Here is a 23,409-nt window from a genome sequence, read left to right as displayed (position 1 = left end):
CCTCAGAGGCGGAAAAGGAAAAAGCCTCCGCCCGCTCCTCACGGGATCCCGTAGCAGCTGAAGCCTGGTGGCCATTCACGTGACCGGCCCCTCGCCCCTGACCGCGGGTTGCGAGCAAGTGACGGTCGCGAGCGGATACAATCACAACAACAACAACAACCAGCAGCAATTATAACAACTGTGCTTGCCTCTGGTCATTCATGGTGACAATTATAACGACGATGACGGCTAGACCGTGTCGATCTGCTCCTTGCGGGTTTTAAGCCAGGCAGCTTGCAGGCGTCACGGCGACTTCGTGGACCTGAATTCAACCAGGTGAGACGCACTGAGATTTGACCGGTTGACAGGTTATATGATTATTCAAGCAGGTGAGGTACCTCTGAGATGTGACAGGTGAGGGGCTATATGATTATTCAACCAGGTGAGGGGTTATATGATTATTCAAACAGGTGAGGTACCTCTAAGATGTGACCGGTGAGAGGCTATATGATTATTCAACCAGGTGATGGCCCACAGAGATGTGACCGGTTGACAGGTTATATGATGTTTTTTTTTTGTTGCGGTTGCACCCGATTCAAGAGCCGAATGGCTCACAGGGCTATACCAAATAAATGAACTATGAGGTCCCTCTGACCTGTTGACGGGCTATATGATAATTGAACCAGGTGATGGCCCACTTAGATGTGACCGGTTGACAGGTTATATGATTAATTATTGAACCAGGTGAGGTCCCTCTGACCTGTTGACGGGCTATATGATAATTGAACCAGGTGAGGCCCCACTGAGATGTGACCGGTTGAAAGGTTATATGATTTTTTCACCAGGTGAGGTTCCTCTGACCTGTTGACGGGCTATATGATTTTTTAACCAGGTGAGGGCCCTCTGAGATGTGACCAGTTGACGGGCTATTAGATTATCCAGCCAAATAAGTTCCTTCTAAGACGTTACCAGGTGAGGTCCATCTGTACTCTTTGGTTTTTTCGGTAAAGTCACGTAGGTAAAATAAAAAATAAAACAATATAATGAAACAACTAAATTAAATCACGACGTTTCGGAGGCAACACAAGCTTCCGTCTTCAGGTGGAACAGTCACAGCAAGATAGCTGCATCAAGTGAGGCGCTCTGAGACACCCGAGCTTATATACAGGTTAAGGGGGGAGGATGAGCCAGGCAGGGGATGATGATGAGGTGCGGGGCTAAGTTAATCTGTCTTTTGTTATGCTGAGGGTTCGGGGGATGCGGTGGTTCACTGCACGGGGGCAATGGAAAAAAGGCTGTGAACTTATAAGGCAGCTAAAGTTTTGACTTGGTTTATGACATCTTTCCAGTGGTTGCTTAATTTAAAACTATCTTCTCGGTTGAAGTTGTGTCTATGTTTGTATATGAATCCTTGCAGTCACGAAAGCTTCAAATCTAGAGGTCCATCTATTAATTATTCAACCATATTAGATTATTATGGCAATACTATATTGTATAAGGAGAGGTTTCTCATTCAATGCCCCGTTGATTATATTATATATTGCGTTATATTTTACATTGGAGGACACAATTCAAATTTTTTGGGAGAATGAGTGCCTGAGCATTGCCCATTTTCGTGCATTTTCGCCAAATGCTATCTATTACGCTTGAAAATACTCAAATATACCATATGCTTAGTGCTCATTGGGTAGTTGTACTATTGTAATTTTAAAAGTTCTGCTCTACCTTGACTAAGTTATGTATGTAACTCCTCTCACGTGTGACTCAATTTCATACACTTTATAAAACAAATTGAAATGTGGTGCGTAAATGCTTAATATTTCTTCATGTATTGTATGTTCTAATCATATGCTGGCAGCTGTTGATACTCTTTGATTGAACCATGGCTGTGAATATATTTTTAGTACAGTAAACGAGTGCATATTTCATGGCAGCTAAATTGTCATTCTGGAATGAAGGTGTTGTTGTTCATGAGGGTACAGGGCCATGGCATCCAGCAAGTACCAAACGGTTGTGGAGGGGGAGGCCTCGGAGACCGACTCAGATGAGGAGGTGTGTACCACTTCAGTCGCAGCAGAACCCAGCGCATGCATGGTGGTCACAGGAGAGGCTTCTGAAACGGACGAGGATGAAGGGGAGGAAGCAGAAGAAGAGGTTCAAGCTGTCCGTAACAACGGTCTGATACAGCACGAGGACCTGACCTCGCTGACAGGACAGGGTGCCATCTCATCGTTGACTGTGGAGAGACCCGGGAGGGTGGAGATCTGCGGCGAGACAGAAGTGCCCGCGCAAATCTCCCGGCCACCGGGGACGAGGAGTTACAACACGCTGCTGCAACTGAAGCTACGAGAAAGCAATGCGCGTCTGCGGGGTGACGTGGCCGAGATGGTGCGCAAGGCATACACCACAGCCGCCAGGGACGTGCGCAACACCACGCAGCGGCTGGGCGACTCACAGGTGGTCATCATAGAGGCGTCAAACAGCCTGCACCATGCCCTGGACAATCTACACAGCATCCGCGACAAGATGGACATCATCACCAGCTGCAATTTGCTGCCAGAAATCCACCTGCCTGCCGAGCACAAGCCTTCCTGATGCCTCTCACTGAAGGGTTATCTTATAACACCTGAATAAATAAATAAAAATATACAAATCCCAGGAACACGTTTGTTGAATTCATATAACATGTTTTTCAATATATTTGTTGATTTGTTTTGGTCCATGTAATGTATAAATAAATTGTTTTGCAGAATTAATTTATCATTATGCAATGCATAACTACTGTTTATGCAATGCATAGTGTTATTGCGTTGCATAAACAATGTTTTGTAATCGGTGGCACAGTGGTTATGACCAAGACTAACGTAAATCGTGAATGATATGTGAACCTATCATAGTCCTACCCTTCACAAACCTGCACTGATCAACATGGTGAAGTATGATCAACAGCCCCCATGAGCAACAGGGGAGGCCTTCCGGAATTGTTTGGCAAGGGCTAAAATTATGATGGTAGAATCCAAAATATATAACCAATGATCAGTAATTTTTATTTGATCATTAATTATTTGTCAGTGCAAGACAAATGGCTTAAATTACTTAAAACAAATTATTTGATGTGTTTCCTTCCGGTTTTGAAACAGCAGCAACTTGTAAAAGGTAAATAATAGGTATATCTCAAGTTTCACTTGATTGTTGCCAGATGTGAAATCCTAAAAAAGCTGGGTACTGTTCTGCATTTGATCAATTCTAAAATTCCTTATAGGTCACTTAAATGTTTAAAGGTTATGCTTTACAACAATGTGTACCTCTAGACATTTATTTTTATGACACCCCCCCCCCGAGTGTTATTCTGCCTGTGTAATTACTATTGAGATATGTGCACCTACAATGTGACTGGGTCGTGCACCTCATCACCTCATGTAGGTGTTATGTGAAATGCCCTGATGTAATGTATCTCCTAAACAATATGTGAGTTCTATCGAGTTATCACGTGTACGTTTGAATATGCAGTTTTGGATATATGGACGGTGAAATAAATATTGCACTGCATGGCCTTGTTCAATTAATGCAGTTTTATCCAAGACAGTAAAGTACATTATTGTGGACCGAATAATAAAATGAGTCTCTTGAGTTTCCTTGCGATGGAAATCTGGTGTCGGATGTGCAGGCAGTCCCTGAGATACGAACGTTCTAACTATGAACGAACCAGCATAAGATATTATTTTCAACCATCCGACTTCCAAATGTTCGGTCACATCTACGACCCACAGAACTATTTTGTTCTCTCGGAGCGATCCTCCACAAGATGTATTGAGTCCCAGCATCCCGTGTGAAACACCCCTTCCGACAAGTAAGCCAGTATCAGGACTCAAGTGAAAATAATGCATTCCTTTTATGTTTTATTTACGATGCAGTATCAAAATATTACATGCAAATGTACAATATTTTTTAGTTTAACAATGCTTCCCTTTTTTTTGGTTAACAGTGCTTCCCATTTTTTATTGAACCATAACACTTTTTATAAACACTGACCATATGTACAATATTGAGTTCCGAAATAACAAATCTACTTACGAATGTCTAGGGAACATAACCCGTTCTTAAGTAGAGTACTGTATTGCATGGTACATGTACAGACCCATCTGTTATTCTGCTCCTGGATGAGGGCTTCCCCATGCGAGTTGTTGGGGGTTATGTGACAAAACCTTCACGTTGGTTAAAAGGTGGTAAATTAGAGCATTGTCCACTACAATGATTACAGTACTGTACTCCAATGGATTTTGCTGCACTGTCCTCTGTTGGCAACAATCCAGCAATGGCCTACAGCACAGTATAGCTGCTCCGTATATTAACAAAAAAATATTGCATCCGTTAATAATACTGCCTTCAAAAGAAAACGTTTATAAGAGGTGATGTTTCGGGAAGAAACCTCAGAGGTAGTTGACTTATGTTGTGAAGGGGCATTGGCCGAAATTGTTTTTCTTTCCTTCAGTGTTTTTGGTAAGTTTTTTTTGTACGTGTGTGTCACTGCCAACGGTATATATTACGAACTAAATCAATCAGCCAAGCACGAAGATAATATTGTGAACATTATTTGAATCCGTTGCATTGGCAGTGGTGCACAAAACAAAAAAACATTCATCAATAACATTGTGCAGCCTTAAAAGAAACATACAAATAGGCGACGTTTCAGGCAATATCCCTTCATAATACTGTGTGCTTTCGTGCATTTGAACGTTCATCGTTGAATTCAACTATCTGCGAAACTTTACCCCTTGTCAATGCCAAACATGTACTGCATGTACACTAAACATGGGGAATACTGTATCTTTAAAAGTTGTATAATCTGTAGATGCCACTGGCTTTCCATGTTCTGCAAATGTAGATTCCACTGGTTCTTCATGTTCTGCTGATGTAGATGCCACTAATTCTTCATGTTCTGCAGATGTAGATGCCACTGGTTCTTCATGTTCTGCAGATGTAGATGCCACCATCACCATGAATTGCGCAGCGGTTGAACTTACGGCTCTCGGTCTAAACAGGGCAACTGGGACATACGAAACCAGGTTTGTGCGTATCTCAGAAGGTTCGTAAGTCGAATGTTCGTAAGCAGAGGAGTCCCTGTTTACTCGTGTGCGCCCAACACCGCACGCTCCTTCTGATCACGTGACTTTGGCGCGCACTCGTTGCGTACCGAACACGTGCGCGCACTCGCGCGCCGCGGCGGGAATGAGCGCAGCGGCGATTGGCTCGAGCGTCGTTTCCCCTCCCCCACCTCGTCCCCCCTTTCTTCAACGCCGCGCGTCTATTGGCTGCAACCTTTTTTTTGCGCACCGCGGTAAAAAGGGAAGAAGAGATACTCCAACCCCGCCCCCACCACCCCAAACCCCGCCCCCACCACCCCAAACCCCACCCCACCCATTTCGGGGCAAACCGTTGAAAGTGAGAACGCGTCACACCGGTATCGAATTCTCCACGCCATCTTCCTCGGGGCGTGTGTGAATCAAAGACTCCATAAGCGCGTGCGTCGCCTCTCGATGACGCAACCCCGCCCAATGCTAATGAATGGACAAGCCACTTGACCAACATGGCCGCGCGCTGGTTCAGCTCCGTCGTCGAGGCGCCGGCCAGGGCGCCCCCAACCACCACCAATCCCCCCCCCCTCCCCCACAGCTCTTGAGCACCGGCGTCTGGAACGTTCCTCTCGTGGACGCGCCTAGCACAAGGTCTCCCGTGTCGCACGTCCTCAATCCGCCGTCATCCGCGCTCGCCGAGCCCCGCGACACGCGCCGATCGAAGCCGCTCGCACCCGCCTCGTCCTTGCCCTCGAGTTGGAAGCAAAATGCCCGAGAAATCCATGTCCGTTCGAGGCAGCGGAGGGAAGATGGGAGGCGCCTACCAAGACCGCGAAAAGCCGGCCATGATCCGCTCCAGCAACATCTGCGCCGCCAAAGGTGCTGGTGCTTGTTGCTGGTTGTTCCCTTGCCGTTTTGTCTCCCAAGCCGCATGGTTTAATGACGAGAACACGGCTAATGATGTCGCATTGATTTGTTACGTCGTGTTGAATGTTTGGAAGGAGACTTGACGCGTGCTCATTGACAACTCGCAGCTTCCATTCATTCGCTGTCGTGCCCATCCCAGTCAACGGTGGCTTCGTGTGCAATGTACGTTTTAATTTTTTTACGAAAATTGAGGGCAAATTTGTAACAATCGTATATTTGTTTCCATGTGTGGACCATGCTAGTTATTACAACTTGGCGTGAGATTTGTTAGACCTAAGGGCGCAGCTAATCGGCGTCGGTGCAGCTGTCCAATGTCAGATGCATTGACGTAAAGGCGAGGCCACAAGTCTTGATATGGAAACACGCAACACAAAGGCTCGTTCTTGCACTCCCTTTGTCTATCCACTACTGGATTAGAGCCACCCACCCGTTATGGGGGAGGGTTGGTAGTTGATCATACTTCACCGTAGATGAAAAGTAATTTTGAAAAGGCACTCCTACCTTGATCATTGAAAAACAATCCTTGCGTTTCCAATTCTAAAATGGGGCCTCGTCAATGTACCGGTGTATGTAGTTGAAGACATGGATTTGCTTAAAATGAACCCCAATACGACGAATCTCAAGTCGAGGTGGACACAGCAAGGATTAATGTCCAGTATATGTGCGTTTAATTAAACGTTGCCTGTATCATAAACATACGATGCAGCGTTAAATGCACCCGTGTGATGGGAGTCACGGTCATGTTTTCATGAAAATGTGAGTATCGTGATACCACATGAGTAAAGTGAATGCTGTAATGACGCGAGTACTTTTTTTTATTTATGGTCAAAATTGGTTTGAACTCGGGACCTAGAGAGCTTTAGGGCCTGTCTAAAAGTAGGAATTTTTCAGGCTGTATTTTTCTTTAACAGCTCCAGTTAAAACTACAATCATCAGCTCGCTAAATGTACAATCATTGCTTTTTTGTGAAAGGCCTTTCTAACTTTCCCAACCCTACACGGCGTATTGTAGACACGAGATGGGTGTTTTTTACGTCCAAGTACAGAGGTCAAGTGTCAACTCAAATATACACGGGTTAGGTCCCTATAAGGCAGGCAATTCTTAAGTATATGAAAGGGAAAGTGGCACATTTTTTGTTACCAAAATTACAATTCCTACCCCAACGTGTAGCGTATTCGTTAACCTGGAGGAAAGCTGCAATGCTTTACGTTGTCAGCTGAAACCCAAAAGCTTTGGGAATTTGTCGCTGGGGTGACGTTTTCAGGGCGTCACAAAGTACCTGTACATGTGTTGTTGTACGCGTCAAATGCACGCTTCGACCGTTGTCGTTCAAGTAAAAAAATGTTTGTTTTCAGCGGCCTATTTCGGAGGACCTCATTTTTTAACTGTCACAGACACTTGGCCATAGTCATCCGTGAATAAATAAATTTGTATACCTCGCTGTGCTTAAGTGTTTACTCTCGCTCCTCGTTGGACATTGCACACTTTTTTTTCCATATGAACCAAAATCCTAATTCGACGTTTGCCATCAGATATTTGAAATCTATTTTAGCGAGACGGATTTGTAAATTAACTTTGGTGTTCACATCGGACAAATTATACTCAACTGCGACAGTTATTACTTAGATGTACCCCCCCGCCGCTCATGTAAAAACGTGCAATTTTGTCTCATTCCTTAATTTACAACCACTTTGGACACGGTTTGCTAAGTGCAGGCTTGCGTTCCTGTCTCAAATATCGACCTGGAATGTTAAGCTGATGGCCAAAGCGTCTCCCTGCTCAAATGGACAATGGGTGGCTATCTGGCGGCCCTGATACATTTTTGGATATGTAATTGCCCCAATGTGGCACTCAAGTTGACCCCTCAATTGTGAATCAAACGCTCATCATAGTAGCACCCAGCTGGTAAGCTGCTAAATGATGAGTTGTTACACTTAGCCGAGTAATGTTTGATATCAAGTTTTCTGTAGGATAGATTTGTCAACTTGCACCTTTCAAGTCTAGGCTCAAGACCTTCCTTTTCTCCTGGGCCTATCTCTAATGTAGATATGCCCACAATCTGTCCAATGTTTTGAATTGCATTCTCATTTAGATGCTATATAAATCAGTATTGTGAAAGTTGAGGCTTTTCTCCGTGCGAGGACTCAAGTCTCTTGTGTGCGTTGCTTCACAGCGATTGCCGATGCAATCAGAACAAGCCTCGGACCCAAAGGCATGGACAAAATGGTACGAGAGGCAACCCTAACGTAAATTGCGGTTTCATAATTCACTTTTGTCACATAAAGGTCACAAGACTCAATGGCAATGTTATGAAAGTATAATACTATTAATGTTGCACCACGTATACAATAGCTTTAAATGCAGTTATATGCTTGTCATTAATACCACAACTGTAATTGGTCATCAGATCCAGGACGGTAAAGGTGACGTCACAATTACCAACGATGGAGCAACAATTCTTAAGCAGATGCAAGTGACGCACCCTGCAGCCAAAATGGTGAGTGTCTCTCGTGTTAAAATGGTTTGGACTATGAACTTGATGTTCACTAACACTTGCATTTGAGCAGGTTCTACAGGAAGAGCTATGCTGTTGTAGATTCTTGGACGCGCTTGCTTGTTGTAGTTTTCTTACAAAGGATTTATTCCATTACTTGTTGTGTCCTTGTAGCTGGTGGAGCTCTCCAAAGCCCAGGACATTGAAGCAGGAGATGGCACAACTTCTGTTGTGGTCATTGCTGGAGCTCTGCTGGATGCCAGTGCAAAACTGCTGCAAAAAGGTGTTTTGCACGTTTTAAACAGTTTTGGAATCTTCCATTAAAGATGAGGTGAGTTGCACACTTTTTTTAATTACTACTTGTGATCTATACAGGAATCCACCCAACAATCATCTCTGAGTCATTTCAGAAGGCCCTGGAGAAGGCTCAGGAGATTTTGGAGTCAATGTCCTTGCCTCTGGAGCTGTCTGATAGACAGTCCCTCCTCAACAGTGCGACCACAGCTCTCAACTCAAAGGTGGGTCTTCAGCTTTGGTTATCTGATAGGCCAAATGCAAAGCCTGCCAAGTAAATCTTTTTTAACAAAACTATCCGCAACCTTGTTTGTCTTTACACCACGTTGAGCCCCACCATCGAAGACCTAAAAAGATACAGCAGTTTACATTTAATGGGCTGCTGTATTCACTTGGTTAATTTGGTTGCTGGAGAGTGGGACGCGTGTATCTGATATATTGGTAAACGCAGCAGGTGTTTTCAGTGTTTTTTTTCTTACCTGTTCAGGTAGTGTCCCAGTACGCGAGCTTGCTGGCACCGATGAGCGTGGATGCTGTTATGAAAGTGATCGATCCAGCCACGGCCACCAGCGTTGACCTCAATGACATCAAGCTCATCAGGAAACTCGGGTAAGAACCTATCTGTTTGCGCAGTCTTGTATATTTGATTATTTCAGCGTAGTTCACTGAATCGGTATGAACCTATTTTTCTGTTTGTGTTCATTACCTTTGTATGCTCTTCAGGGGAACCATCGACGATTGTGAGCTCGTGGAGGGCCTGGTCCTCACGCAAAGAATCTCCAACACTGGGATCATTCGAGTGGAGAAGGCGAAAATTGGCCTCATCCAGTTCTGCCTGTCCCCACCCAAGACTGATGTAATTCAATTACATATACCCTTGGCTTTTATTACATCTAGTTTTATCACGGAAAATCCAGTTTTACCATGGAAAGTCCAGTTTTACCATGGAAAGTCCAGTCTGAAACATTGGAGTTGGTTGTGGCCGTTTTACAGATGGAGAACCAAATCGTGCTGTCGGATTACACCCAAATGGACCGTGTTTTGCGTGAGGAGCGCACCTACACCCTTAACCTGGTCAAGCAGGTTAAGAAGGCGGGCTGCAATGTGCTACTGATCCAAAAATCTATTCTAAGGTGAGCTGGGCTGTGAGCGTCACTGAATTATTTTACAGTGGAGCTGAAAGACTTTACATTGTGTCAAAGAGAAGTAGCATGAATATTTGCTTAGAGCTGCTTGAAATTTGCCACCACTCACCAGAATGGATTTGCTAATCGCAGCACATTTTTTTTGCGATTTATTCAGAGATGCTCTGAGTGACCTGGCACTACACTTCCTCAACAAGATGAAAATAATGGTGGTGAAGGACATTGAGAGAGAGGACATAGAGTTCATTTGCAAAGTGAGTAAAGGTTGAAAATACTGTTTTCCATTGATTGTGTTGATATTAAAATGCGATGTGTTAACACTTAATATTGCATTTCCCCTAGACAATTGGTACCAAGCCCATTGCTAGCGTGGATCACTTCACTGCCGAGATGCTGGCATCTGCTGAGCTTGTGGAGGAGGTCAGTGTGGGCAGCAGCAAGGTGGTCAAGGTACGTGTGCAAATTAAAAACTCAGCAAAATATTTTCATCATCTCTACAGCACCCCATACCTTGTTTTCTGCTCAAATATCGTAATAAATTACCCTTCCGCATTCTTGAGAATTGGACATTACCGACCAAGGTGTCTTTCTGCAGGTTACAGGGTGTGCGAACCCGGGCAAGACAATGAGCATCCTGGTCCGTGGCTCCAACAAGTTGGTACTAGAGGAGGCAGAGCGCTCTCTCCACGATGCCCTCTGTGTCATCCGTTGCCTGGTCAAGAAGAGGTGTGCAAGTGTAGTGCACCGCATGCAAGCAACCCTTGCTGTAAGCATGTGTTAACGCTGCACGCTGGTTGTGAAGGGAACGTGAAGGTGAGTTCTGCCGCCTCTTCCCTGTGTGGTGATCACAGGGCCCTGATTGCTGGAGGCGGAGCCCCCGAGATCGAGCTGTCACTGCGCCTGACGGAGTACGCGCGCACGCTCAGCAGCATGGAGGCGTATTGCGTGCGTGCCTATGGCGAGGCCATGGAGGTCATCCCCTACACGCTGGCTGAGAACGCAGGCCTCAACCCCATCAGCACGGTCACAGAGCTGAGGAACCGCCATGCCCAGGGCGAGAAGACTGCTGGCATCAATGTCAGAAAGGTCAGTGGCATGCTGTTGACCACACAAGCATGTTGCACCATGTTAAGTAGTTTTTTTTGTTGTTCCTGATGAGTAGCTCCAATATGAATTAAGGGTTTTTCATTGTCTAAAGGGTCAAGGGTGTATCGCATATATTGTTGGGACACCAATTCAGTGCAACTATAAAACATAGCTTCACAGCTAAATGACCTGTCAATATACTGCACATATATCCATATGGTGTATTTTGATAGTGTTCAAAGACCATGGTCTCGTCAAATAGAATACTGATGAATGATCGTTGGTCATGTAAGTTTGAATTTACTTTAACTGCTGATCAGTTAATTTCCACTGAAGCCCATTTGTTTGTGATGGCAACTAGGGTGGTATCTCCAACATCCTGGAGGAGCTGGTGGTGCAGCCCCTCTTGGTGTCCCTCAGTGCAGTCTCCCTGTCCACCGAGACGGTCCGCAGCATTCTCAAGATCGACGACATAGTAAGGCACTCTGAACCACGAACCCAGGCCTGACTTACACTGATCTTCTGCATTTGAGTGCATATTTATGAATGCATCTGAAATTGTTTGTGCTCCTGTGAAATACTTGTATGATCACACATTGAAGACAGATAGACCCATGCATAATCTAAACCGGTGGTTTTCAGCTTTTTTGGTGTGACAGCCCCCAATCAAGACTAGACCCTAGACCCCAGCCCCCCTCCCCCTGGTGTGAGAAGGCTTGTCTCAACATGTTTGTTGCACAATACCTAAGTGTAACTGATAAAAATGTACTTTTGCGTTGCTGCTTAAGATCCCAATTTATTAGCGCACAACTTTTATAATTGCAGAGATCATCACCTGGTCATGTAGCTAGTGTTTAATATGCTTTTATTGTATCTTTTTCAGGTGAACGCCAAGTAAACATCTACATTTAAACATGGTGAACACGACATGGCAGGAACAAAGTAGCTTCCACATTGCGTAGAAAACAAATTTTATTTGGCTGCAGTAGCCAAATTGTTTGAAATGATCACATCGTCTTGTCTTTTTATTAAAAAGACACAAGTGTCCACATTACACTGTTGAGCACTGAATAAAAGCTGAGATTACTGAAGTTGCAGCTGTCCTGTGCAAATTCCATGACTTGCTTCTCACCTGCTATTGGTTGGCATGTGCCATGATCTGGGTCTGTCAAGAGAAATGTACAATGAGGTTTTGTTAATCCAGTGCACATTTAAATTGAAGCACAATAACTTTGTTCACTTCAGATTGGAGTATTACCAACACCAATTAAGTGGTAGATTCCCAAGTGGGGTATGATTTGCTTCCGTTGGTTATTGTGGCATTTCCTGATTGCAATTAATGAACTATTTGTATCTTGTAAGGATAACTGCTAATGGCCACGTGTATGCACATGACATACAGCCAAACAATTTAAAACATCAAATTTTACACATTCTATCTATGCATGTTTAATTGATGCATTGTTGCACCCTTTTCAAGTCGCATTATCTGGTATAGTTGCTGGGGATGACACGCACCTTGAGAAAAGGCAGTGCATTGGTGGCCTGAAGACCCAGACTGCGGAGCAGAACCACAGGCCCGAGTGTGGTGGAGTATAGTCGCTTGAGGCCGTCAATGGCCAGCATGGTGGGCAGGTTTTGCCTTTGCTGGGTTGTCTCGTACTTGCTCAGGTGTTGCAGAGAGCCTGAAGAGAAATTGAGAGTTATCGCCAATCCAACTTTAATTTTAAAATCATTCTTTTAAAATCATTCTGCCACTGCCATTTGAATTGCAGACTGAACATGCTAGAATGCACTTTCAAAAGCCAGTGTTTATCATCCCTACAAGTATGATAAATACAAACAAGTAACATTTGCAATTTTCCAGATACTGCTATAAATGGTAGTACCTTATTTATGCTCATGTACCTTGCCTGAAAAGCAGTCAGTTTACAAAATCTGGTATATAACTGTTTCTGGTGGATGATGGTAAACAATACACAGGCGTTTCTGGGAACCTAAAAAAATTGGGTCATTAATCCCATAGATGGTAGAAACGGTACAAATATTACTTGCCGATTTGTTTTTCTTTCTATCAGCCATAAATATTTTACAGAGTTTAATCAAAATCCAAGAAAATACTTGAACAACAAAAGCCCAATTCCCAGTCACGTTGGAAACCACTGTTCAAATGTTCCGAATCTTGTCAAAAGATGCGGCGTAAATAAGTTTCTGCATTTGAAATCGATCCATGGTGGCATATAAACAAATGTGGATTGTAAATTGGATCATCGCAAACCGAGGACTGCCTGTACTTCAAAGCAAATGCCTATGATTTCAATATAAAGAGGGGTAGTCCTGTGAACCGCATGTTAGAGCAGGGCTTTGCTGGCTCACCCAGGTCGCTGCCATCGTATGCGGCTTGGCTTAGCACATCGCGCAGGCAAGCAACATCTCCAAAGCCAAGGTTGACCCCCTGACCCGCCAGTGGGTGAACGCGGTGTGCTGCGTCACTGTTGCAAATAAACACAGGTTTTAAAGAAACCCAAATGGTCATAAATCGTGAGAAGAAAGTGGTTGATTTGAAATTTGCTTCATGACATCCATACACAAAACATTTCCTATATGTTAAAGATATTTCCCCAGCACCTTGATAAATTCCTGTGATTGAAGATCACAAAGACAAGAAATTAATGTGTGCATACTAAAAGTTCCTGAGATCGTGAGCCCTCAGAAGAGCAGGCCACCTTACCCGATGAGGGCGAGGCGAGGTCTGACATAGTTTGTGGCATGGCCCAATCCCAGTGGGAAGGACGCCCGGCTGGCTGGGTCCACACCCGACACGCTGGGAGGCAGCTGACGAACTGAGGTCCCCCAAGGCAGAAGTACCATGAGCAGGGAGCGGAACACGGAATTTGCCGTGTCCACAAGCTCAGAGCGATTATTCTCGCTCCACTGACTCGAGGAAAGGGGGGGAGAAAGGGATTTTAAGCACTACTTGAAGATGGTGTAGAAAAATTCGAGGAACACAGCTATACAAGTGCAGAAATCCATTCTCAGCGGTATTGCAAAAAGCGTTGCCTGAAAACTTAACAAAAGTGGTTTTAGGATTAATTAATTTAACAAAAAGACTTGCACCGTTTACTTTTACCAATGAAAGCGTGGAATAAAATCAGACGTTAATAGCTGCAGCGACTACAAGCATACAGCGCTTATTACACCAGAAAGTACTTAAATTGCTTTGCAGCCTGGACATCAAATATGCAAACTCAGCCGCATCAAGACGTGAATAATGCTGAGCTCTCTACAAACTAGATGCCAGCACTTTTTAATGTGCAAAGTCTCAGCAATTAAACATTTCCCATCACTGGAAGCTTAGAAATCTTCAAGGCCTGCTTTTAAAAAGATGGAGGCTCTCAATACTCCATTTTAGTTGAATTATGCAATGATTAACCATACATTTTTCTTGATTTTTTTTCTCGAATCTTTTTTTACACGCACATGCTGTTTCCCATCGGCAGTGTGATTTTGTAGAAAGTGACCTGCTTAGTTTTCCATTAAACAGGCTTCCTCTCGGCAAACCACTTGTGATGCCAAGGCTGTAAAGCAGCTGTGCTGCCTGGTGTTTAAGGGGCTTTAAGGTGTTACAATTTGCATGGCACTTGCATTTCCTATGCTCACAAAGGCGGAGTTGACAGCGTCGACAAATTCCTCGTGGCCTGCAGCGAGAAGCTCCTTTGCGTGTTCATGTGACGTGGACCACACGAGAGAGCTTAGCCGCTCACTCAGCTGAGACACAAAATGACGGGGTTACCGGATTGACTTAACATCTCTTGCTGCAGTCTTAAAATGTATCAGGACAACCTTTTAATATTAAAACGTTGACGTCATGCATTTATATTTACCGGCAGCATAGCGATGGGGCCTGTGGGCAGGAACCTCTGCCAAGCAACGTTGTTTTCCGTTGGCTAAAAAAAGACAATATAATATTCAAGCATCTGATGAATGTTAAATCCGTTTAAAAACAATGTGAAATACATATAAACGCTTACACTCACATTTATTTTTATTACATCCACACTGTTATATTTCAACTTAGTTTTTCTGTGCCTTTATACAATTTTACAAGACATGACAGTAATTTCATCCTGATATTTATTTGTTGCATAGCAACACTTTGACATGCAATCTCATTCAATAGAGTATAACACACCACTAGATATTTCTTATAATGCACCTCTGAAAGCTGAAGAGTGGCCACAACGGCCGACTGGTCATAATTCCACCGCACTGTGTGGATGCCAGCCGACTCCCTTGCCATCGAGTTGGGCCCATCTGCACCGATCTGCACCATTCCCAGGCAAACAAACCAAAACAACAAATGCTCACCTTAATTCTAGATTTGAAGCTTTTGTGACTGCAAGGATTCATACTCTTTGGTTTTATTCGGTAAAGTCACGTAGATAAAATAAAATAATTAAATCACGACGTTTCGGAGGCAACACAAGCTTCCGTCTTCAGGTGGAAAAGTCAACGCAGAATATCTGTGTCAGGAGCACAGTTCAGAGATAACAGGGATTATATACAGGTTAAGGGAGGGGGGAGGAGTCAGTAAGGGCGTGGGTGGGTCGGAGGGCTGGGTTAAGCAGCCTTTTGATAGGCTGCTGCGGGTAACAACCACTTCGCACTGCACGGGAGTGGGTATATAATCCCTGTTGTCTCTGAACTGTGCCTGACATTCTGCGTTGACTTTTCCACCTGAAGACGGAAGCTTGTGTTGCCTCCGAAACGTCGTGATTTAATTATTTTATTTTTTATCTACGTGACTTTACCGAATAAAACCAAAGAGTATAAATGCTCACCTAGCTAAATGAAGGTATGCAAGTTGGCTGAGCGATAGCCTAGCACACATTCAATGGCGTGGATGGGGAGGGACTCACCACAAGTTTTGTCCGCAGGGTGCGTCCATCCGCCAGTGTCACGCGTACCCACGAGCACCCAGATGCCTCCTTGTTCTTTTCGATTAACTCAGGCCCTTCTTCGGCCTCCTGTCGCTTCTCAGGAGCCATGACGGCCAACGAGTCCGGCCACTCGTACTTCACCACCCGAGTCTTGTAGAGAACGCTAACATGATCTATCACACACCACCAAACACAGCTCTATACAATCACCATCATCCAGATGATCCTTATGGCGGTACCCTGGGGTACCAAATAATAAAAAATGGCTGAGGCAATTAAATGTTTATTTCTGGGACACTTTTTTTTCCAGGGGTGTTACTTAACACCGCGACTGGGATACAAATCAATCCGAAATCAGTGCTACTCCGCGATGTCGAAACGCCAAACAGCATTCAAAAATCCGTTATCGCAAAAATTTTACTTTGAATAGTGCATCGTGTACAGTTCGTCTAAATGAGTCGATTACCGCATCGCCGACCATCAACAGACTAAAAATGACTGCATCACGGACATTATGCGAGTGCCAGGGTACTATGGTACCCCGGAGTACCGCCATAAGGTTCATATGTCCAGTGTTTCTTCCAAAAGTGATGACTTTAGAGCATCTGCCCCTGGCAAGCCGTGAGTGAATGAAATTGTTGGGAATAGGTTTTCCCCTTTTTTCTGGCAACAAAACAGGTGTTAAGATGTTAAAACACCAAACTGAAACCTTTTACAAGGAATCATGTCTGCATTAACCACAATACTTGTGGTCAGAATGCAAACAAAAAACATTCTGATAATATATGCATTGTCTTTGATACTGATTGGTCCACAACTAGTCTCAAAACGGTGTTAGACCAGAGGATGCCTAAAGGCGTACAGCACAAAGACAACGCCACTATCAGAGTAATGAGAGCTCGGGGTGAGCAGCTACATCATGGGACCTCCTTTGCCAGTACCAGACATGATTCTTTGTAAAAGGTTTTAGTTTGGTGTTTTAACATCTTAACACCTGTTTTGTTGCCAGAAAAAAGGGGAAAACCTATTCTCATATTTTGGTCATGAAAATGTTGTTTTGCAATTTCAAGATTTGCAGCAATTATACTCATTTTGTGGGGGAAAGGCTACGTGCGATGCAAAAGAAGTCCAACATATATATACATAAATTGTCCCATATAGTCAACAAACACAATGTAAACGGAGTCGTATTTAATCGTAAAAGCAATGGATGTGGTTTCCATGGAGACAGCACCAGAAAGTGTCTCGAGTTGCCTTGTGAGAGCTGCCATCACCACATCGTTCTCCACCACATAGCCCATGTCCTCTACAAGGTCCTCTTTGTCGAATGTGATGAGGGCATCTGAGCAGGCATCCCAAACCTACCAGTGGAGGGAGGTTGAGGAAAAAGGAGATCTAAGGACAACCTGCATCATTATCATCATCAACATGACATCAATTAATTCGTGACCCAGCAAACGCTGAATATGTTTTTTATATTAGCAAGTACTCTTGGAAGCGATTTATAATGGCTACTGCTAAATATAGTTTTGTTTATTTTTTAAAGACAACTTCCAAATAACAGCTCCTGCTGTGAGCTCTTTAAATATACAATCATGTATCACTGACTGAACATATTAATGCACCTGTCCTTCGAAGCCCTGTGGCACTTACCTGCATTCTTTTAAAAGCCTTGCTTCTCATGTCGCACACATGATCCCAGGCTCCGACATCTGCAAAGCGAAATGTGGTAAACAATATGTAACTTATACTCTAAAATCTCAACGAATGGGTTAGCAGACGTGTATTAATGCATGAGAACAGATTAAGCTCAGGATACATGTGTAGTGAGTCCAACTGAGTCGCAGACGTTGTCTTGGGAGCAACACTTTATTTAACAACTTTACATTACATCTCACAATCTACACTCGGGTATCGAATGCCCATCTAACCACGCTTCGGTAGAACTAGACATGGTTCACTTACCTGGCCCGGACCACAAGCTGGGTCCCGGACCGCGTGGCTAGAGGCTTCTTCTCCCCGACGTGGATCTTCTTGACACCAGCACACAAAGAACCTCGAGCTCCTCACGGGGCCCCCGTTATATCCCCCTGGGCTGGAGCTGGCTCCGCCCTTCGCCCCACCCACCTTCCAGATCTCTCCAGCTCTTTCTCGAAGGCTCCCGAGAGCTCTTTTAGACCACGTGACCGCCAAGCGGCCCCCGTCCACCAATGGCCCCCTCCAATATCATCCGGTCAAGTGTCAGTAGGTCAACCAGCGTATCATGCTCCAACGTAACCCTGGCTGGCTGACGCTCACCGGGAGCCCGCACCGCACATTGTACGTGGTGCCTCTGCGCTGACCAGCGCTCACCCAAGCCCCGCTAGGGCTGGTACTGCGCCCCGTAAGCGGGCTACACATGTCAGCACATTATCCGCCGTGGCTTCGTAAGCCCGGCACCACACAGTGACAATCACAGTCACTACAAATGCATCGAATCATCTACGAATGGATATATTTCGATTCGCACATCTTGCAATAAGTGTACATTACCTCTGTAGCCACCAGTGACCACATTTAAATTCACCACGTAATTTTATTATTATTTTTCAACCTAATTCTTACCCCAAATCATGACAATCGTTTAACCTACTCTGTAGGTTATCACGGTTATGCTATACAGTAAAACCTTGGATTGCGAGTAACTTGGTCTGCGAGTGTTTTTCAAGGCGAGCAATTTTTTTAAATAAATATTAATTTGATAAACGAGCGAGGTCTTGCAATACGTGTAGTACGCATACACTTTGTCTGCCGAGCGTCACGTGATCACAACTGATATACGAGTGCTTTGATATACGAGTGCTTTGGATTACAAACACGTTTCCGGAACGAATTATGCTCGCAATCCAAGGTTTTACTGTATAGTTCTCCAAGGTTGTACCGTGTTGTTCAGCATGTATGACATTGACCCTCCTGGGCGGATGGACGAGGTGTAACCGGTACACCCCTAAGCTCCGATCAGCACCTCCAATTAGCACTGTGGAATACGTATGGTGTGAAAGAAGTTCTAAAAACATACACATAGTTTGCCTGGCTGTGGCAATGGCGGCGTGCGTCTCTTACGGTCAAGCAGCGTGATGGATCCTGGGCTGAGGGTGCTCACACGGTTGCTGTAGGTGGGAGGCAGGGTTCCAAATTGCTTGGGCTTTCCAGCTTCCAGGAGGAGAATCCGCTTGTCAGATAGCACCGGATCAGTGCCTGCCAGTGAGAGTTGGTGTTAAGATGTGTAGTATTGCATGTAACTTTTGTTAATTTTAAAGTGTGTTTTATTACTGAGACTAGTAGCCCACAAATCCTTTCGACGTGACCGTCCGTATCTCCCTTCCCTCCAGCCAGCAAAACCTTTTCCAAATATAGTATAATAGTATGAGTGTATCTCGCGCATTTGTGGGGGATACACGGCCGGGGTGGGTAGGGGTTGGGGAGAGGCTGGCTAACTGGCTGCTTGAATCCGGCTCAACACTTTGTGATGCGGGAGATGTCATCACGCAGATGTGCGAGTTGACATCGCGACCGTACACGCGCATTTGCGCGCCAGCCAGGCAGGAATCCACGCAGGAAACCAGCTAGCATTTTTTTCTAATATAGTATTACGATATATTTGGGATTCCATGGCCACAGTCAGACTACTGTAGCTTATATTTCCATTTATGAAGGCGATGTTGATGCTCTGATTCAGTTGATTGTTACACCAGTGTCTTTGAAGAGGACTGTCTGAGAGCCAAGAGGTGCGATTTTTGGTTCTATAATTAGGTATTTTATTCTGGATGCCCGCGGACTTGCAATTTATCTCAAATGCAATAATGGGGCGACCGTTATAGCGAATGCATTAACTACTCTATTAACACATTGACATGGGTCATTATCAGCCCATGGAGCAATGAGCCAGTGGAGCCAGCAATCCATTCAAGTCCGATGAAATGTTCGTACAACACCACATTATGGTCCATTAAAATATTTTTGTAACGCACATCCGTAAGCGTTATACTGCATATCCAAACGTTTATACCAAAGCCAGCAATCCCTAACCTAATTGACCTGCTGGTTGATGGCATACAATAACTTGAGCGATACAGAAATGTTACCTTAATAAAATATATTTACATTGCACACTGTCGGAGTTTAGCTGAGTGTGCAATGTAAGTCAGCGTGACCAAAGTGAAATCACTTAAAAATATTTGCATACCCGTCAACCCATACGGTTTACCCGTAATCTTAAACAGGGAAATTTAGTTTTCAGATCCATACGGCGTTCAGCCGTTTCAATACAACAAAATCATTGTCTATTTGTGTTTATCCCTTGTGATGGGACTGTAGGATGAACGTTGAGATGTATAAGGACACTGGGTGACCAATAAGGTCTGAATTGGTCTCTAATAAGGGGCCGTTCATAAATGACGTCACGCGATTTTGGACGATTTTTGACACCCCCGCCCCTTCGTCACACGACGTCACAAAAAGTCAGACCCCCCCCTCAAATATGACGTCACAAAGCTCTGCCCCCCCCCCAAAAAATTTGTTTTACATGCTTCTAATCGCTTTAAACTATTGTCATTGTAGTGCGTATTAAATGTGGCGCTGCACTCTGATGTTGTAGGAGAAAACATTTATTAAAAAGTCTATTTAATTAAGTAGAACGTGTTGTCTATATTAATTTAAAGTTGCGCATTTTGATGTGACGTCACATTTCGCACCCCCCCCCCTCGTCACACATCGTCACAAATGTCTGACCCCCCCCCCCACCCCCAAGGTGCGTGACGTCATTTATGGACGGCCCCTAAGATGAGCATTTATAAGTGTATAAGAATAGTTGTTTTTACCCTTTCTGGCAATAAAAACAGGTGTGAAGATGTTCAAACACCAAAACAGAAACATTTTGCGAGGACTCGCGTGTGCATGTTCACCGCACGTACTTGCGGTGAACATGCACGCAAAAAAAACACAACATGCATCTGGTAACATTATGCGTTGCCTTTGAAACGGATCATTGGGACAGCTGTGAATTTGTATCGAGCAAAAGCAGCCGACCTCTGGCACTTGCCGGCTGCACCGCGACGCCCTCCTGAAGCCGGCGCGGCCATCTTACCACGGGGCGTGAGAGAAAGCCACGTGGGCCCAACCTCGACTCGAAAAAACCGCGTACCGTCATCAAAACAGATAAAAACCATCCCAAGCGCATTCAACTTGCGCTCAAAACACACGCGGGCGTTGTTTCCCCTCCCCCCCCCCCGACACAAATGCGCCCGATCACTCTTCGGCGACGCCGCACCGCCAGTACAGTACAGCACTGCAACACACCTCCCCCACCCCCCCTAGGCAAGTTGGCCGCAGAGCATCTGCCGACGAGGGCCCGCGCGCAATGCAGGCGGTGGCGGTCGCGACGCGTCGGACAGCCAGGCCTCTCTCACCGAGCGCGCACGCCAGCGCCGTGCCCACCATTCCGCCGCCGGACACCACCACGTCGTAGCAGGGCTCCACCTCGTCCCCGTGGTGGCACGCCGTCTCCGCCGCGTGCCGTCGCCCCGCGCAGAGAAGCCGCGGCAGAGTTCGCGTCCAGGCGCTGCGCATCGCGCCCCGGCACAAGGGCACGGAGGCCGCCATGAGGACAGCGGAGAGGGGGGGGGGGCGTAGAGCGCCCCCGAGTGGCGGCTGCGTTCACCGGGGCACCAGCCCACCCACAGCCCACCCAACACCCCCCCCCACACTCCACCCACAGCCCAACCAACACCCCCCCCACACCACACCCCCCACACCCCACCCCCACACCCCACCCACAGCCCACCCAACACCCCCCACACCCCACCCACAGCCCAACCAACACCCCCACACCACACCCCCCACACCACACCCCCCACACCCCACCCCCACACCCCACCCAACACCCCCCCCACACCACACCCCCACACCACACCCCCACACCCCACCCAACACCCCCACACAGCCCACCCAACACCCCCCCACACCACACCCCCACACCCCCACTACCCTTATCAGTGCCCTACTTTATTTCGGACCAATTCACACCTTATTGGTCACCCTGTGCCCCTTATAAATCACGACGTTCGTGCTACAAAGTCCCATCACAAGGAAGAAAGACAAATAGACAAAAAACATTTGCACGTATTGAAACGGCTGTACGCCGTATGAACCGTACGCCGTATGAACCTTAAAACGCAATATCTTTCTACAAGAATACGGGTAAACCGTATGTGTTGACATGTATGATATAATATTGGTTCTGTCCGTAATCTCACGTTGAAGGGAAACAATAAATAATAAAAATATAAAACAATAAAATTCTCACGACGTTTAGACTGCAACACAAGCAAACATCATCAGGTGTGAAAACCACAGCAAGACAATTTGAAAAAAGTGGCGGTTTTTTAACGTTAGCACCACGGAGAGCGATTTGGCAGTTATTCAGATGGACGAGTCCATCTATGTTCGGAAAAGAGGAGGGGGGAGACGAAAACAATGGATGCAGTCTGAAAGCCACCGTAATCGCGAACAATCAATTAAGACCCGAAATGGTTTATCAAATCCTTCCAATGATTGCTAAGCCAGAATCCATCTTCTCGGTTGAAATTGTCTCTGTGTTTGTATATGTATGATATCTCTTTAGAATTTAGTTTTTTTTATTATTTGAGGCGAAGAGGGGATTGATTTAACCCGGTGAGCAATCGCGAATGCTCATTGTGTATGTATAATTCTTGCCATTGCCAGAAACAGATTTTTTTATTTTAGATCTTCAATCCTCTGAAGAGAGGGTAAAGCACTGGAAGCAAACCCCAACACCACCACCACATTATTTGGTGACATTACGTTGGCAGTGGTGTTCGAGTACAAATAACAAATAAATGAACACATTCGTCATTCACGATGTGGCCTTATATATACATATACTCCTCTACTTACGAACACTCGCCTTACAAACTTTCAGAGACACGAACAAACCTGTCCGTATGTCCAGTTGCCTGTTCGGACCGAGAGTCGTAAGTTCAACCACCAGGCAATATATGGCGGTAGTGGCATCTACATCAGCAGAACATGAATAACCAGTGGCATCTGCAGAACGTGAAGAACCAGTGGCATCTGCAGAACGTGAAGAACCAGTGACATCTACATCTGTAGAACATGAAGAACCAGTGGCATCTGCAGAACGTGAAGAACTAGTGGCATCTACATCCGTAGAACATGAAGAACCAGTGACATCTACAGAACATGAAGAACCAGTGACATCTACATCTGTAGAACATGAAGAACCAGTGACATCTACAGAACATGAAGAACTAGTGGAATCTACATCTGTAGAACATGAAGAACCAATGACATTTACAGAACATGAAGAACCAGTGGCATCTACATCTGTAGAACATGAATAACCAGTGGCATCTACAGAACATGAAAAACCAGTGGCATCTACATCTGTA

General features: G+C 45.2%; 3 protein-coding genes across 6 annotated transcripts; 2 read left to right on the top strand and 1 right to left on the bottom strand.

Moving 5' to 3' along the window:
• The first annotated feature begins 36 nt into the window (after positions 1-36).
• BLOC1S3 (biogenesis of lysosomal organelles complex 1 subunit 3) lies at positions 37-3,609 on the top strand. Of its 3 annotated transcripts, XM_076065022.1 has the most exons (3): positions 37-315; positions 872-951; positions 1,938-3,609. In XM_076065022.1, the coding sequence occupies exon 3, from the start codon at positions 1,966-1,968 to the stop codon at positions 2,572-2,574; it is 609 nt and encodes a 202-aa protein (XP_075921137.1). In that variant the 5' UTR covers positions 37-315; positions 872-951; positions 1,938-1,965; the 3' UTR covers positions 2,575-3,609. The 3 variants fall into 3 exon arrangements, with proteins under 3 accessions (XP_075921137.1, XP_032804000.2, XP_032803999.2); XM_032948109.2 differs by lacking the exon at positions 872-951 and having other exon boundaries at positions 38-315; positions 1,962-3,609; XM_032948108.2 differs by lacking the exon at positions 872-951 and having other exon boundaries at positions 38-315.
• A 2,053-nt stretch (positions 3,610-5,662) lies between these two features.
• Positions 5,663-12,091, top strand: CCT4 (chaperonin containing TCP1 subunit 4). The gene is made up of 14 exons (XM_032948112.2): positions 5,663-5,933; positions 8,155-8,207; positions 8,389-8,478; positions 8,650-8,758; positions 8,851-8,993; positions 9,257-9,378; positions 9,493-9,625; positions 9,763-9,902; positions 10,072-10,168; positions 10,257-10,364; positions 10,510-10,640; positions 10,766-11,000; positions 11,362-11,475; positions 11,884-12,091. The coding sequence occupies exons 1-14, from the start codon at positions 5,822-5,824 to the stop codon at positions 11,896-11,898; spliced, it is 1,602 nt and encodes a 533-aa protein (XP_032804003.1). The 5' UTR covers positions 5,663-5,821; the 3' UTR covers positions 11,899-12,091.
• On the bottom strand, positions 11,849-21,639 carry COQ6 (coenzyme Q6, monooxygenase). Of its 2 annotated transcripts, none has more exons than XM_032948114.2 (12): positions 21,388-21,639; positions 19,043-19,177; positions 17,594-17,652; positions 17,175-17,301; positions 15,920-16,113; positions 15,217-15,324; positions 14,885-14,947; positions 14,646-14,768; positions 13,732-13,934; positions 13,377-13,492; positions 12,519-12,685; positions 11,849-12,165 (listed from the first exon to the last, which is right to left on the bottom strand). In XM_032948114.2, exons 1-12 carry the CDS (start codon positions 21,578-21,580, stop codon positions 12,136-12,138), a joined length of 1,518 nt encoding a protein of 505 aa, XP_032804005.1. In that variant the 5' UTR covers positions 21,581-21,639; the 3' UTR covers positions 11,849-12,135. The 2 variants fall into 2 exon arrangements, with proteins under 2 accessions (XP_032804005.1, XP_032804006.1); XM_032948115.2 differs by having other exon boundaries at positions 14,661-14,768; positions 21,388-21,638.
• Positions 21,640-23,409: the final 1,770 nt, after the last annotated feature.

The sequence above is a fragment of the Petromyzon marinus genome, chromosome 6 (assembly GCF_048934315.1).
Source record: "Petromyzon marinus isolate PM22_M1 ecotype Great Lakes invasive population chromosome 6, UKy_Petmar_22M1.pri1.0, whole genome shotgun sequence".
Classification (NCBI taxonomy): domain Eukaryota; kingdom Metazoa; phylum Chordata; class Hyperoartia; order Petromyzontiformes; family Petromyzontidae; genus Petromyzon; species Petromyzon marinus.
The sequence above is the reverse complement of the archived record's forward strand: the minus strand, read 5'-3'. Positions and strand labels throughout refer to the sequence as shown.

Bases quoted from the DNA above. Each gene is read 5' to 3' on its own strand.
- BLOC1S3 (XM_076065022.1), top strand. From the start codon at position 1,966: ATGGCATCCAGCAAGTACCAAACGGTTGTGGAGGGGGAGGCCTCGGAG.
- CCT4 (XM_032948112.2), top strand. From the start codon at position 5,822: ATGCCCGAGAAATCCATGTCCGTTCGAGGCAGCGGAGGGAAGATGGGA. The intron at 5,934-8,154 runs GTGCTGGTGCTT...GTTGCTTCACAG, and splicing joins CAACATCTGCGCCGCCAAAG to CGATTGCCGATGCAATCAGA. The intron at 8,208-8,388 runs GTACGAGAGGCA...ATTGGTCATCAG, and splicing joins CCAAAGGCATGGACAAAATG to ATCCAGGACGGTAAAGGTGA.
- COQ6 (XM_032948114.2), bottom strand. From the start codon at position 21,580: ATGGCGGCCTCCGTGCCCTTGTGCCGGGGCGCGATGCGCAGCGCCTGG. The intron at 14,948-15,216 runs GTGCATTATAAG...GTCTTTTTTTAG, and splicing joins CCACTCTTCAGCTTTCAGAG to CCAACGGAAAACAACGTTGC. The intron at 13,935-14,645 runs GCAAGTGCCATG...TCCTCGAGTCAG, and splicing joins CCTTTGTGAGCATAGGAAAT to TGGAGCGAGAATAATCGCTC.